Below are 16,386 nucleotides of genomic sequence, written 5' to 3'. Positions count from 1 at the left end.
CTCCTGGGGCACCCCTCGCGCGCGCGCGGCTGGGCTGCAGGACCCCTCAGCCGCGGCCTCCACCCCTCCCCCCACCTTCAGCCTCCCGGCGGCTGCCACGCAGCCCCGCCCCGCCCCGCCCCGCCGCCCCGCCTCCCCCGCGGCAGGCTAGCGCTCCCGAGCCGCCCGTCCGCCGCCGGCTGCCAGTCCCGCCAGTGCGCTGGCCGGCGAGGGGCGGCGGGCGTGCGGGACGGGCGTGCGCACAGGCGGAGTCCGCGGAGGACGCGTGGGCGGCTGGGCGAGGATGGGAATCCCTGGGACCCGCGGCTGAGCTAGCCCGAGAGGCGGGAAGGCCAGCCTCGCTGTTCCACCGGGAGCCCAACACCGTTCCCGGGCCGCCAGGATGATCCCCCCGAGAGGCGCCCGCGAGGACGGCGTGGACGGGCTGCCCAAGGAGGCGCCGAGCGCCGAGCAGCCGCCCTCTCCTGCATCCACCAGCAGCCAGGAATCCAAGGTACCGCTCACACTTGCCCCAAGAAAACATGAACTCACTCTCCTGCCCTCTCGGTCCGCCTTCGTTTCCCTGGAACTGGCGCCGACGCCGGCGGGAGACGTACCCTTAGTATCCTCAGGGCTCCCCTGAGACTAGAATGTCGGGCAGGACTCGCTGTAACGGTGCTGGACCGCGTCGCGTTGACCCAGCCACCTGCCCACGCAGACCCGAGGCTGCGCTGGCTTTTCCCCGCAAGCACACGCCGGTTGTGCGCACTGACTCCAAGCTCAGAGACCGCTTTCCTGGGTGCTCGGTGGCTTGGTGGTTCCGTGCTTTCAACCTGCTGGTGCCCAAAGTACCTGGAGGTGTTCTGCTGCTTCTGAAGGATGAAGTATGATAGCGAGGGATCCGCCTTCAGAAAAGCTAGGGCACTTGTGGCCAGTAAAGGGGTGTTTGTGTCACAGGGGTCCCTGAGACTCTGTTTAATTTAAGGGCTCACCCCTAACTCCGGAAAAGCTAAGGGAAAGGAAAAAGCCGCGTTCGTGGGAAAGTTGAGGTTCCTCTTGTGGAAGTTAATACTTGGAGAACTTACGCTTGCTTTTTAGGAGTTACACCAATACACACACACAAAGCCAGCCCCGCGGCACTTGTGCCACCGTCCCACGTCCTCTGAAACTCTCGTGGGGGCCAGGCACATGTTTGGAAATCTTGGAGGAGGAGCAAGTAAAATGTGAGCGTTAGCAGTGACATGTCAAATGGCATCTCAGCCTGGAGTGAAAATCCTAAGATGGAGTTTGTGGTTATATGGATTTCTTTAAGTGCAGGGCTCCTGGTTCTCTATACAGATCTCCTTGTGAATTCCCCAGGCATCTTTGGAATTCTGGGCGGTTCCTGTATAGGAGTGAAGGGAAGGGGGATGCCGGTTTGGAAGGCAGGGCAGATGGAACCAAAACAAGTCCCATCCCTCTCTCCCTTTAGGTACATCCCTAAAAGCCATTGACAAATCAGCAGGATCAAAATCACAGCCAAGTGCATCTTGGTTTAAGTGCTGCTGGGCACTATACACTTCTCAGCCTCTGGAAGTTAGCCATCAAGGAGAGCTTTGCATTATCTTTATCTTTTTCCCCCTCATAAATGTCTGATCTGGGGCATGTGTGTGTCAACTTTTCTAAAACTCGGTTGGAAATAGGGACACCAGACCCTCCTTCCAAGGTCACTGTGAAGAATAGGTAAAATGACCCAGTGCAATGTAAAGACTCAGTCTGTGTTTATCCTTTTCCTTCCTGAGATCAAGGGGCTCCACCCCACTACAGATACCCATTCCAAAGCTGTTTCATAACCTGCACACACATACCTATCACCTCTCTTTTGACTGAAAGTTTCTGGGTGTCTCATCATTGTCTATCATTGACCATCAGCCACCCAAGAGGTATGGGTTAGGAGCCATTTCAAAGATGGTCTCATAGACTGTAAATGAATGCAGCAAAACTCAAGAGTGAAACCGGTACAAAACTTTTCGAGTTGGGCCTGTTGCTCTGCAGTAGGTGTGTTCTGGTAGGGGCTTAGCATTTGCGTATACCACGGCATGGTTTAAACACACTATATGGGTTTGCTATTTATAGATATCCTGATGCAAATTCTTTGGCAGAGCAAAAACTACATATGTAATACCCATAATTATCCGCTGACTTCTCTGACTAGGCTTTCAAATTTGTACATGCCAATTTTTCTCCAAGTGGGCTACACACCTGAAGGGCGCATATATGTTCTGAAATTTGTCATGCCTTCGGTGTTCTTAATCAGTGGAGATGACCCGGGGGTGGGAGGGATGGACCATGAACCCCAGGGAATTGAACGCAAAATAGTGTGCCTGAATGTGAATTTTTACGGTGTGGCGTGGGTGATGTTCTCAAAGGGGTCCAAGCCCCTCAAAAAAAGCTTAGCTGCTGGCATGGAGGAACATGTGGTAAGAGACTGGAGGGCGTGAAACAGGAGCAGAAGAAGGTTCTATTTATTCTTCACCAGGGGTGCCAGGTCTGAAAGTTCACTGCCATTTATAGGGATTTTCTGCCCTGAAGATGAGAGCATAGAAAGGAAAGCCTGAACAAGGTAATAGTAGTCATTTCACCTCACTCTGCTCGGACGGTCTGTTTATGAATCTACCACGTGTTAGGCTTCTCTGGGCATTAAACTTCCGCAAGAAAGATTTCTAAAATTACCTTCTAAAAGACTTTTCTTCTCTGATTATAAGGGTAGCAAAATGCTCTTTGTAGAAATTTGAAAACCCCAGATAAAAATAAAGGAAAAAGAAATAACCCATTGGCTCACAATCCAAGGCAACTACTGATAACATTTTGATCTATAGCGTACGTCTTTTTTTTTAAGATCTATTTTTATATTTGCACAGTTGAAAGAACTTTGGTCAGCATCTACTGAATGTGTACTCTATGTCAGGTACAACTTGATTCTTCACAATAACTCTGTGAGGGAGATTGCCCGTTTCTTTGATTTCATGAATAAGGAAGCAGAAGCTCAGAAAGGTTGGGTGACTTGCCCAAGATCATACAGCTAGTTGAGTGACAGACACAACCAGGACAGGGTGCTGGGCAGCAGACCTCTGGAGCCCAGCCCCCACCACATCTATCGGTCATGCTTGTGTACTCTTTCACTTGCTCCTCGTTCCCGTAATATCCTAACCACATAGGTCACACGCCACTCAAAGTCATTTAGCAGTATGTTCATCTTCTCTTAAGAAATCTTTGAAAACGAGTTGAGCTGCATGTGAAATGATTAAAGACCAATTTTTGTTGAGCTTCTTCGGTTTGGTTTTGCTACTCTTCCTCCAAAAATAGACTTATGGAGATAATTAAATATAATGTCACAGAAATATCTGGAAAAGGAGAACACAAACCCTTTAGGAACAGAGAATCCATTAGGAGTGGAAGAAGGTTCTGTGCCCTGAGCCCGTAGCATGTTTTTGGAAGCCCATTTCCTTTGCAGGTTCTTTGGAATGCAACATCATAGCTTATTGGAGTTGGAAACATGAGCGATCATCTGCTTGGAGTATTTTTCAAATCAGGGATAATTTTTGTTGTGTAAATTTATTTTAGTATGAAAAATTTCAACAGGCATGAAAGTAGAGGAAACAGTATAAAGAACTGTCATGGAACTAATTACCTGGCTTCCCCAGTGACCAATTCTTGGGTGATCTTGTTGCATCTGTTATTTCTGTTACCACCACCATCCCTCCCCAGATACACTGGATCATTTGAAAGCAAATTCCAGACATCAGTTCATTTCATCCATAAATATTTCAGGTTGCCTCTCTAAAAGATAAGGGCTTTTTTAGTGAGCATGACTGTAGTTCCCTTATCACAAATGCCAGGTGTATTCATCAAGGGTTAGTGTGTTCTTTGGGGGTCCACAAACGGTCTTTGGAAGATGCATGCACAACCAGAATCTGCATTCAAAATTGTGCAGTTATGCACAGAGGTACATCACCTGTGGAAAGGATCCACAGCTTGTATAAGATCGGTCAAGTACCTAGAGCCCTCAAAGTTTGCTGAAATGTCTTCTCTTTTCTCTCTTGAGGAAATCAAAGCCAAGAGAGAGACAAGGACTTGCCTAAAATCACACAGATTGTTAGCGGTGGGACTTCTGTTTAAGAACACTCTTTTGGGGCACCTGGGTGGCTCAGTGGGTTAAAGGCTCTGCCTTCTGCTCGGGTCATGGTTCCAGGGTCCTGGGATCGAGCCCCACATCAGGCTCTCTGCTCAGCGGGGAGTCTGCTTCCTCCTCTCTCTCTCTGCCTGCCTCTCTGCCTCCTTGTGATCTCTGTCTGTCAAATAAATAAATAAAGTTCTTTAAAAGAAAAAAAAAAAAAACATGGGGCACCTGGGTGGCTCAGTGGGTTGGAGCCTCTGCCTTCGGCTCAGGTCATAATCACAGGGTCCTGGGATCGAGTTCCGCATCGGGCTCTCTGCTCTGCGGAGAGCCTGCTTCCTCCTCTCTCTCTCTGCCTGCCTCTCTGCCTAGTTGTGATTTCTCTCTGTCAAATAAATAAAATAAAAATAAAAAAAAAACTCTCTTGGACCTTGGATACCCCATGACAATTTCCTCAGAGCATATGCCTGTGAACCGAAGTAATAATGTGGTTTATGTGGTTTTCTTTTTCATAAAATTAGTTGAAGTGAAAGAATGTGAAAACCACTGATGAACCTCACCCCTCTATCTTTCCACTAACTGTTCCAGAAAGACCACAACCTCATTTTTTTTTAAGTATAGAGACTGTTGAATACTAAGAAAAATGTCATGTTTCAGCATCCCTTATTTCAATGAATATCCCTTCTCCTACTGACTTACTGACGGCATAGAACTCTACCTCATAGGAAGGTTTTGTGTGGATACCCTTTGACATCACTTATATGACCCAAGATGTTGTGGAGAGATTATAGGTTTCCAGGCCAAACAGAGAAGAATTGAGATCTTTTCTTATCAGTTGCCCTATGACTCTGGGCCAGTTGTCTAGCCTCGCTGAGTTTCAGATTCCTAATCTCTAGAATGGGGATGCTAATACCCAGCTGACATGGGTTTTTTGTAAAACCTGTAACCTAGTATGTTGTAAGCATATATGAGCATATAACATTATTTACTTTCCCTTCCTGCTTCACATTAGATGGCTTCTATCCCTAGTCAACCCCACATGTCATCACTGGAATCATTTCAGTAACCAAAACTGATGTTCCAATAGTATAACTGAATTTGCCTCCTTTTGGACTTTACTTATGCTGTTGAGTGCTGAGGGTTTTCACCTTAGCTGTTTTGCACCTCTGACGAAGATAAACCATTGACTCACCAGCCTATGGCTTCAATTTTGGAAGAGGGATATAAGCCACTCGGTAGCCCATAGGAGCCATGGACCAAGGAGTCCCCTCCTTCCATTGTTCTCTCTGAATCTGGACTACCATCCGAGCTAGGGTGAAGGAATCTCTTAACCCTAAGGATGTGCGCTGCATCTTCCAGAAAGGTGTGTGTTCACCAATCAGCAGCTGTTTATCGAGTGCCTCCTTTGTGCCCAGCGCATCTCATACGTGTATGTGAAGATATTATTGATAAGGGACTTAACTGCTATTCAGGGGAGAAGATGAAAGAAAATGGGACCTTGGCTTCGCCTTCAGATCCCTTGGGGGAGTCCGATCCATCAGTTAGACTACGAAATGGAAATCTCTGAATGAGGGCTCCAGGGATCAGTATTGTTGTAGAGATTCCTTCATGATTCTATTGTGCAGCCAAGTTTGCAAAACACTGATTTAGACTCTAAGAGTTCTAGATTGTCGAAGAAATAGAGAATAAGAATTAAATAAGAATGGTAGACTGTCAAGATCCTCATCTTTCTAGCCACAGTACGTGAAGGAATCATTTGTAATTAGTCTCTCTTCTTCCCCTTCCTATTTACCATTCAGTCCAAAGGATTAGCTCTGGCAACAGTGACCCGCTGTTGATTTCCATGTTACCAAATAATCCTAAGCATTTCTTAGACGCATCTGGTTTTACAACAGTAGCGATGTCCTTACTGAGTTATTGTCATAATCATAAAAATAACAAGTATTCACTGCAGAAAACTGGAAGACAGAAAAATAATTAAGAAAAATTTCTTTATCACACAACAACCTGGAGATAAGGATGGTTACGTTTCTTGCTGTATTTCTTTCATTTACATTTCCATTATGCATGCACACACACCCTTGAAACAAAATTGGAACAGCGTATATACATAAATGCGTGTTGTACTTTTTCTTCCACTTGATGTTATGCAGTTTCCTTATACCCTTAGATAATCAATAACATGAATATTCAAAATGGTATAATATTCTACTTTGTTGTTATACCAAATCTATCCCAGAAGTCCCTTCTGACTGCATATTTAGATTCTTTCTTACCGTTCACATATTTTAAAATATTAAAATTTATGTCTTGCTACATAAACCTTTTATTATATTTCTGACTAGTTTCATGGGAAGTAGAATTGCTGGGTCCAGATATAAATACTTCTAAGGTCCTTTATTCTTATTGACACAGTACCCTCAAGAAATATTATACCGTAGCTTTTTACTTCTTAGTAAAGTTTGACTCAAATATGGCATCATACCAAAAAAGGCACACATTTCAAGATTCCAGCTTAATGAATTTTGCAGAATATAAACTTTTTATCTGTCTGCAGCCAATGGAAAATCAAGAAATAGGATGTTACCAGCACCAGAATCTCCCTCAGACCCACTTCTATTTCTGCCTTCCCAAAGATAAATAATATCCTGACTTCTAACAACATAAATTAATCTCAGTTATTTGAACTTTATGTAAATGGAGCCATATACTGTATATTCTTTTATGCCTGGCTTCTTTCACTTAGTATGTTATGAAAGTTATCTATGCCGTTGCATGTAGCACAAGTTTTCCTTTTTCGTTGTTGTATAGCATTCCACTATATGAATAGTCCACTATGGATCTACTCTTCTGATGATGGACATTGGATTGTTTCTTGGTTTTGACAGCTATAAGTGGCACTGCTGTGATCATTTTTATGTATATCCTCTGTGGCACATCTTTTTTTTTTTTTAATTTTTTTTTTAAGATTTTATTTATTTATTTGACAGAGAGAGATCATAAGTAGGCGGAGAGGCAGGCAGAGAGAGTGAGAGGGAAGCAGGCTCCCTGCCGAGCAGAGAGCCCGATGTGGGACTTGATCCCAGGACCCTGAGATCATGACCTGAGCCGAAGGCAGCGGCTTAAACCACTGAGCCACCCAGGCGCCCCTGTGGCACATCTTTTAGGTGTATTCGTAGGAACAGCATTGCTAGGTTGTAGGGCATATGTATAGATACTGTCAGCTTTCCAAAGTAGCTGTGCCAATTCATACTCCCACTAATGGTTGTTATGCTGTGTTCTATTTATGAAATCTTTGCTTACCCCAAAGACATGAAGGTATTCTTCTGTATTATTTCCTAGAAATGTTGTTTTGCCTTTCACACATAGATTTATAATCCATTTAGAATCACTGTTTTGGTATGGTGTGAGGTAGGGGTCAAGATTCAGGATTGCACTGCTGCCTTTGCTCTTCTAATAACATATACCACTCAAGAGTGTTTGCTTCTGGGATGCCTCAGTCAGTTAAGTGTCTGCCTTCGGCTCAGGTCATGATCCCAACGTCCTGGGGTGGAATCCCGCATCAGGCTCCCTTTCTTCCTATCCCTCTACCTGCTTCTGCCTCTGCTTGTGTGCACGCTTTCTCTCTCTCTCTCTGACAAATAAATAAATAAAAATCTTTAAAAAAACAAACAAAAAGAAAGAACGTTTGCTTTTGCAGGTATCCCAGGGCATCACTAGCTGAGAACCTAATTTTATATTACTTTTTCAGTTTGGAAGTTCTCAGACCAAACTGTGTTATATCAATTCGAGCCTCAAATCTATGTGAAGGCAGATCTGTAATTATGAATTCTCAGGAAATATGTATATATGTATGTATATATTCTGCTTTATGACTATGTTAAGATTTCTTTATCATGAACCTGAGTTGGTGAGAAATTTGATTCTAGTTCATTCTTTCTTTCCTTTTCAAGTCTCCGTTCTATTTAGGCATCAAAATCCAACCACCCTAGTTTTTTTTTTTTTTAATTTGTGATAAAATATACATAATTTATTATTTACCATTTTTACCATTTTTAAGTGTACATTTCTGTGACATTAAATAGATTCTCATTGTTGTGCAACTATCACCACCATCCATCTCCAGAACTTTTGCATCTTCCCAAACTGAAACTCTGTCCCCATTAAACAATTATTCCCCATCTCCTTTTGCCTCCAGCCCCTGACATAACCATTCTACTTTCCGATTCTCTGAATTTGACTTCTCTAGCTACTTCATGTCAGAAGAATTCCATAATATTCGTCCCTTTGTGATTGGCTTATTTCCCTTAATGTAAATCTTCAAGGTTCATTCATGTTTTGGTATGTGTCAGAATTCCCTTCCTTTTGAAAAGCTAAATAATATTCCATTATATGGATATATCACATTTTTTGGAGCTAGGAAATTTTGCTATATTTTCAATAGGATAATATTTGATATCATTCATAATTTATTATTTTTTATTTTCTCACTCTCTGAACTTCTTTCCCAGTTACACTAATTCACTTACCATCAAGGGACATTTGGATTTCTTCCATCTTTTGGCTATTATGAATAGTGCTGTTATGAATTTAGGTATGCAAATGTCAGTTCAAGTCCCTGCTTTTATTTCTTTCAGGTCTATGGCATGAAACATGATTGCTTTATTATATGGCGATTTCTTTTTTTAATTTTTTGAGGAATCATCATATTGCTTTCCCCACTGGCTGCACCATTTTAGATACACGTCAGCAAAACACAATGGTTTTAATTTCTCTACATCCTCTCCAACACTTTGTATTTTCTGGTTTTTTTGTTTTGTTTTTGTTTTTATTCTAATGGGTGTTCAGTGGTATCTAATCATGGTTTTTATTTTGTATTTCCCAAATGATCAGTTGAGCATCATTTCATGTGCTTATTGGCCATTGGTATGTCTTCTTTGGAGAGATGTCTGTTCAAGACCTTTGCCCATTTTTTTTTAAAGATTTTATTTATTTATTTGACAGAGAGAGATCATAAGTAGGCAGAGAGGCAGGCAGAGAGAGTGAGAGGGAAGCAGGCTCCCTGCCGAGCAGAGAACCCGATTTGGGACTCGATCCCAGGACCCTGAGATCATGACCTGAGCCGAAGACAGCGGCTTAAACCACTGAGCCATCCAGGTGCCCCCCTTTGCCCATTTTTTAACCAGTTTGCTTGGGTGTTTTGGTTAAGTTGTAGTTTCATAGCCTTTTAATCAGAACATTTGAAGGACAAAGATATATGGAATTTTTCTTATTGTTTTAATTACATTTATTTACACAAGATTATTTTTTTTTAAAAATTTGTCTTTTTTCTTTTGCATATTATCTGATCATGTCCTTGTCCATTTTAATAGAACATTCATCCATTTCCTATTGATTTTTTAAAAACTTCTTTATAAATATTAAAACCATGATCTTTCATATATGTTGCTAAGCTTTTCCCTTAGACTGAAACTTGCTTTTTTGATTTTATGACATTTTCGTATGGCTTCTTTTTTCCATTTATATTTAGAAAGGTCTTTGCCACCCTGGAAGCAGATAAATAATAACCTGTTTGTTTCTCTAGATCTTTAATAAATACTTGTTATTTTTATCACCTTAATCCATCTGGCTTTTTTGGTGTTATGTGGTATGGGAGAACTCTAATTTTTTTTTCCCCAATGATTACTGAGTATTTCTAAAACCATTTATTGAATAATTCATTCTTTTTTCACTGACTTGAAATGTTACACTTATTATGTAATAAATGCTAATATGTACTAGGTTCTCCTTTAGAGTCATCTGTTATATTCTAATGATTTTGCATGTATTACTCTACAGTACTTTGGCATGACTACTATAACCTTTTAATCATTGTAGCTTTTTAATAGATAATTGGTAATACAAGCACCTTCTTGGGAGTTTTATTTATTTAGCTGCACACATTTCTGTTTTTCTACCAAGTTATAAAAATGATATTTTGGAACTCACTGCATGAAACTTTTAAGATCATCTCAGTGAAATCTTTACTAGTAATGGGGTTTCTTATCCAGGAACATAGTATGTATCATTAGGTATTGACATGCCTTTTATGATACTCATAAACACTTGAGAGTTTTCCTCAAATCCTTTCTGCCCAATTCTATGTTAGCTATTGTCTGGGTGTTTTATACTCTGGCTTGCACTTATAAACCATCTCTTTTATATTTTCTGACTGCTGAGAGCTGATATACAGGACATTTGTTTTATATTAATTTTATAACCTAAGATTTTCCACATTCCATTTCTTATTCATCAATAAAGAAATACAGTCTTGCTTAGCGGCTCAAAGCATGGGCTCTGGAGTCAAAAATAGCTGTGTTCACATCCACAGTACCACTCTGGGACGCCACTTAATACGCTTCCCTGTCCTTTGCTTTCCTGAGCTTCACTGTTCTTTCTGTAAAGTGAGCATAATAATGCCCTTCTGCAGCATTGTCATTAGGGTTACATTAATTAGTGGATGCTAAGTGCTTAACACAATGCCTGGCACATAATAAGTAAATGTGAGCTATCGTTATCAGATTATAATTATATCTGCAATAATAATTTCACCTCTCTAAATATAATTTTCATTTTGGGAGATGGGAGATTAGGGTAGGTTTGGAACAGGGGCTTACTGCACTCCCAAAATACGATAAATATTAGTGGAGGTATTGAGCTAATGCCTGGCTTACTTTAAATGCTAACACTGTTTGGCCGTAAGTGTACATCCTCTGTAAGAGTGCATTGTACAGAGTTGGGTGCTAAGGACTGGCCTTAGCTCTCTTGTTTATCAACCCATTGTGGAAGCCACTGCAAATTTACACACTCAGCCTGAGAAGCATAAGGTGGTGCTTTGCAAAGGAGGTCCTTAAGACCTCCTTCTCTACAAATTCCAGACTTCCCACTCATGCTCACAATTAAATTGAGACAGTCTTTCTTGTGTTAAGATGGGTAATGTTCTTAGCTTACTAAGAATTTCCATCAGGAATGGATGTGGAATGGTTTCAAATGAGTTTTTGGCAAGTATCAAGGTAATCGTGTGATTTCTTTTCTTTTTTATTTATTTTTTGTCCTTTGGCCTCTTTATGTGGTGGATTATATTTATAGATAGCCTAATATTAAACCCTTCTTACATTCCTGGAAAAGGTCCTACTTGGCCATGAGGATTTTCTTTTAATAAACTGCTAGGATTTGATTGCCAATACTTTATTATTTTTTACATCTATATACATAAGGGAGATTATTCTGTAATAGTTACTTTGTGTTCTTGGTCCGATTTTATTTTTAAGGATATGCCAAGTTTTAAAAACCAATTTGGGAAGATTTCTATAGAAGCTTTCATTTGTTTTGTTTTGTTTTGTTTTTTTCCCATGGAGCAATTTGTAGAACCCAGATCCTGTCTTTTAATGTTTGGGGGGAAAAAAAAACCTCCAATAATATCTAGACCTAACACTTATTTTAAAATAAATTTTGAGAACATTTCTTTGATTTTATTATTCTATTCTTTTTTTAACGAATTGGCATGATTCAGATTTGTTAATTTGTATTTTTCCATAAAATTATTCATTTCCTTTCAATCTTACTAACATCCCTGAATGGGTTATTATAAAACAGCTCCAGACCGTCCTTCAGTCTCTGTTCTCACTTTCTCTAGTGGGGTTCCCATGTGCTCCTATGTTGTGCACACCCCGTTTTGTAGTTCTCTGTATTTATACAGCATTAGTCCCTTAGATCTGGGAATCAGAAGAGTTAAACACCAGTGCTCCCCGCCTTCCTTCTCTCACTCCATTGATTCCCCTCCTACTGCTGGAACAATTCCTGTCTGGTCCTTTGGACTATCACTTTCTCCTCCAGGGGTCACTCAAATGCTGGTCTTCTCCAGCATCCTAGTGTCAGCCCTCAGCTCTTCTCACCCTCCATAATCTCTCTACATCTCTCCTGGGACATGTTACCTGTTTTAATTTCACCCACCAGCCGATATCTTCCGAATCTGAATCCAACACAAATCTGAGCTCTAGACTGATCTATCTAGCTGCTTTTCGGACCGCCTGACTTGAGGCCATCCATGCCTTTTAAATTCAGCCTATTCTCAACCAAACCCATCCTGCTCGACTCAAGTGCCAGCCCGGTTCTTCATGTGTTCTCATCTATTGGTGAGCATAATCCCTCAAGTCAACTGAGCCAGAAAACCAGAAGTTATCCTTGATGACCCCCGGGGGCCAGAGCAGAGAGGTGGCTTGGCAGCAGGTGGACGAGGGACAACATGTCTGTCAGCTCCCAGAGGGTGCTTCACTGATCTGAAATGCAACTTGTCCATGCTGCCTTTTGGTAACAGCCCCATAGCTGATGTTCCAGTCCGCATGTTTTCCTCAGGTCTGACAGCAGCTGTGACCACAGCATGGACGACTGAGGTGAGACACAAGAGAAGGGGGCAAGAGGAGGGATCCAGAACACCCTGGGCTCTCAGGAATGCCACCATTTTTGCTCTCAAAACCAACATGAGGGAAAGTAGTAAAAAGGGATACTAGAAATCCATGTGCCCCTGGAAGGGCCTCCCCTCCATCTCCAACATTCTCAGTTTTACCAGAACAGGGCAACATGGAGAACTTGGAAAAGAATCCCAGCAACCCCCTCCCCCAGTAATGTTGGTCACCAAAAGAAGCACAAGATGGCGGAACCCTGTCCTCTCACAGTGCACCCTCCACACAGGTCTGCACATCTGCTAAATCATCCTGTCTGCCACCCTCCCCAGGGTCAGCATTCCCAATTCTACCCTCTGCAGCTCACTCTTCAGCAAAATCTCAGGTAGTGGCTCTTGTCTCCTTCCCCGGGCTTGGTAGCTGGGGGGGCACCCTCAGTACTGCTTCCAGACTCTGTCTCTCCTCCTCTGAAACTCACAGTTTTAAAATCCATGTGCTCAGGCTCCTCCTCCCACCACCAGCATCCCCAGTCAGCTGCCAACTCCAACTCCAACTCCAGCTCTCTCTGGTCCCCACCATGACAGAGCCATGCCCTCTCTCGCTCATTCCAACATCACTCCTGCTCTGATTGTTGGTGACATTCATACACTGCAGATGACTCTGCTAAATACCCTGGCTTCTGTAGCCCTTAAGCTTTTCTCCTCCTAAGCCTTTGTCTTCCATTTTCTTGCACATCGCCACCCACTTCCATGATCCTTCCCAGGACTTTGTCTGAGTAGTGGTTGTATCATCTCCAGAATCTCCCTTGCAAGCTTCCCGTTCTGGGACCACCATCTGGCATCTTTCCATCTAATTCTTTCTGACACCTCTACTCCAAGAATATTTCAACTGCACCTGAGTATAAAATCCATTAACTGGGGAGCTTACCACCTTTTCCTTGTCCCCCACCCACATTAGGTTCTCAGATTCCTTTTTGTCATGATTGTATTTCCTCCCTTGCAAACACCCCGAACTCCTTTGCCCTTCTGTGCCTTTGTTCAGAATCACCTAGAGAAACCTCAGCTCTGCCTGAAGGCAGTTTCCCACCTACTCCATACCCACACTTCTGGAGAAAGTAGAGAAGACAGATAATAAACAAGGTGAAAACATGTGTATATTTCAGGCAGTGATAAGGCCACTTAGAAGAGAACAGTGTGGAAGCAGGGAGCATGAGGACCTGTTTTACTTCTGTGATCAAGGAAGGATTCTCTGAAAAAGTGACTTGAGTCAGAGACTGGAATGGAGTGAGGGTATGAGCTGTCATTTCAAGATCGAAGATAAGAAGGGAGTAGGGGGAAGATCTGGGCAAAGCCCCAAGGTGGGAATAATTTTGCATTGTTGAGGAGCAGCAAGAAATCTTGGGTGCTTGTTCCTGAGTCCAGAAAGCGAGATTCACTTCTGAAGAGTCCAGCCACTAGAACTGTGCCATCCAATATGGTAGCCATTAATTATGTGTGGCTGCTTAAGTTTATATTTATTAAAATTTAAAGTTTAGTTTCTTGGTCATACTAGCCACATTTCAAGTACTTATAATCATCTGTGTCTAGTGGTTACTACATTAAACATCATAGATTATTATTCTCATTGTAGAACATTCTTATAGACAGCACAGGCTAAACCCTATGGACTTTCCATGGCTGTGATAAGGAATCTGGATTTTGCTCTAAGTTTGAGAGGCCACCACTTGAGAAAGCCCAGGAGGAAATGGATCTGGACAGTACATGGTTTACATTTTACCAAGATTTCTGTGGCTACTCCCTATAGTAGAACTACAGCATATCAAGAATGGAAGTAAGGAGGCCAGTTAGAAAGCTGTGGCGGTCCAGATTAGGGAGAATGGTGTGTTAGACGAGGTATTAGTTAGTGAAATATTTAAGGAGTGATGAGTTTCAGGATATATTTTGAGAGTAGAATCAATGAGATTTGCTATGAATATAATACAAGGTATGTGGGAGAAAGAAGAACCAGGGTGCCTCCTAAAAAGTGAGAAGGGAGGAGCACAACATTTCATGATCCGCGAAGCCCTGTGCAAACATGACTGGGTAGTAGTCACAGTACACTTCAAAAATATGGGGCATGAATTTAATTTTATGGATGACCTTTCAAAGATGGAGACAATATGACTGGCTTGACTGATTCTGCATACAGGGATGTTAATGGGGGTCAGATTAACATCTTAGAAGCAGGACAGAGGAAATCAGATTTGAAGAGTGAAGACGGGAAGCGCCATTAATGTTGCCTCAGTAAAGTGAAAGATGGATTGGTGTGGAGAGAACCTAAACCAGGGAGAGGGGCAATCTAGGCCTGAGAAAATGCAGTGGAGAAATAGGAAAGAAGAAGAAAGAGCAAGAATGGGAGGACTTTCAAAGACAAGGGAAAGTGCCTGGTTGCTCCAGAGAGAGTTGTCTTCACAGAGCTTGCATGGGGTTAGAGGCTGGGTTCACCCACGAGGACCTTACCCAGCCAGAGACTCCACAATCAGAGTGAATAGCCAGAATAACTGAGTAGCAGTTCCACGATCAGAGCCAGAAACATGGAGATGGGGAACATCCCAAAGGGTGGGATTAGCAGGCAAGAGAGCATAGAGCTGATGCTAACAGTGAAAAAAAATCAGACGCAGGATGGAAAGAGGTCCAGAGTCATTGAGAATCAAGACTGTGAACCTCACTGCTTCACTGAAGTTCCCCTCTGGTGCCTGGGCCATGGAGGATATCAGACAATCATTAGTTGTGAGGTTGGTTGTTAGTCACCGTGATCTACATTCATATCTCATCATGTGACAAGACAATCACCACAATATACAATGGAATATGACTCAGCCATCAGAAAGGATGAATACCCACCATTTGCATCGACATGGATGGAACTGGAGGAGATTATGTTGAGTGAAATAAGTCAAGCAGAAAAAGACAAGTATCATATGGTTTCATTCATATGCAGGATATAAGGAACAGCATGGAGGACCACAGGGGAAGGGAGGGAAAACTGAAGGGGGGGAAATTAGAGGGGGAGAGGAACCATGAGAGACTATGGACTCCGGGAAACAATCTGAGGGTTTCAGAGGGGAGGAGAGGGGGTTGGGTGAGCCCGGTGATGGGTATTGAGGAGGTTACGTGTTGTAATGAGCACTGGGTATTATCCAGAAATAATGAATCATGAAACACTACATCAAAAACTAATGATGTACTATATGGTGACTAACATAACATTAAAAAAAAAAAAAAAAAAGAATAACACAAGGGCCAGAGTCATCCAACAAGAAAATACTTTGATTTTTTCCTTCCATAAGCATGGGCCATCTCACTGTAAAACTAAAAGCCAGGTGAGGGGCGGAGATAGACCTTGGATTCGAGAAATTTCCTTCAGTCAGGGAGTCTTTCTGGTAAATATTGTTGTTATCTCTGGAATAGAAAAATCTCCCTGATTATAGTTTCAGCAGAAGCCTATTTCTACCCTTCCCCATTAATCTTACTCTAAAAGCTCAGTGGATGTCTCCACCCTGAAGTTGAATAAGCTTAACAAGATTTTTAGACTGGTTTCTTTAACCACATCATCTTTTTAGACCATATGAAACCAACGTTTCTTCAAGTGGGGTGCAGGTGACATAAATATATGTACAGAAGCCAATTATAAATTGTATCTCGTATCTCTGCTCATTGAATGAAATTTGAGATGAAGTTCCTTGGGAAAAGAACACTAAAAAATCACATGATACACATCCAATCTTTTAAATTCTATTTCCTATTGAAAAAGGCTAGGGATGATTTTCTG

The 16,386-nt window shown here is 42.2% G+C and overlaps 1 protein-coding gene across 3 annotated transcripts in view; it reads left to right on the top strand.

Moving 5' to 3' along the window:
* Positions 1-203: 203 nt before the first annotated feature.
* The window catches only part of STAC (SH3 and cysteine rich domain), a 146,667-nt gene continuing 130,484 nt past the window's right edge, over positions 204-16,386 (top strand). For all 3 annotated transcript variants that reach the window (XM_046001454.1, XM_046001453.1, XM_046001455.1), the window contains exon 1: positions 204-493. In XM_046001454.1, coding sequence (XP_045857410.1) covers positions 383-493 — 111 coding nt within the window. In that variant the 5' untranslated portion in view covers positions 204-382. The remainder of the gene's footprint in view (positions 494-16,386) is intronic.

The sequence above is a fragment of the Meles meles genome, chromosome 4, assembly GCF_922984935.1.
Source record: "Meles meles chromosome 4, mMelMel3.1 paternal haplotype, whole genome shotgun sequence".
Taxonomy (NCBI): domain Eukaryota; kingdom Metazoa; phylum Chordata; class Mammalia; order Carnivora; family Mustelidae; genus Meles; species Meles meles.
The sequence above is the reverse complement of the archived record's forward strand: the minus strand, read 5'-3'. Positions and strand labels throughout refer to the sequence as shown.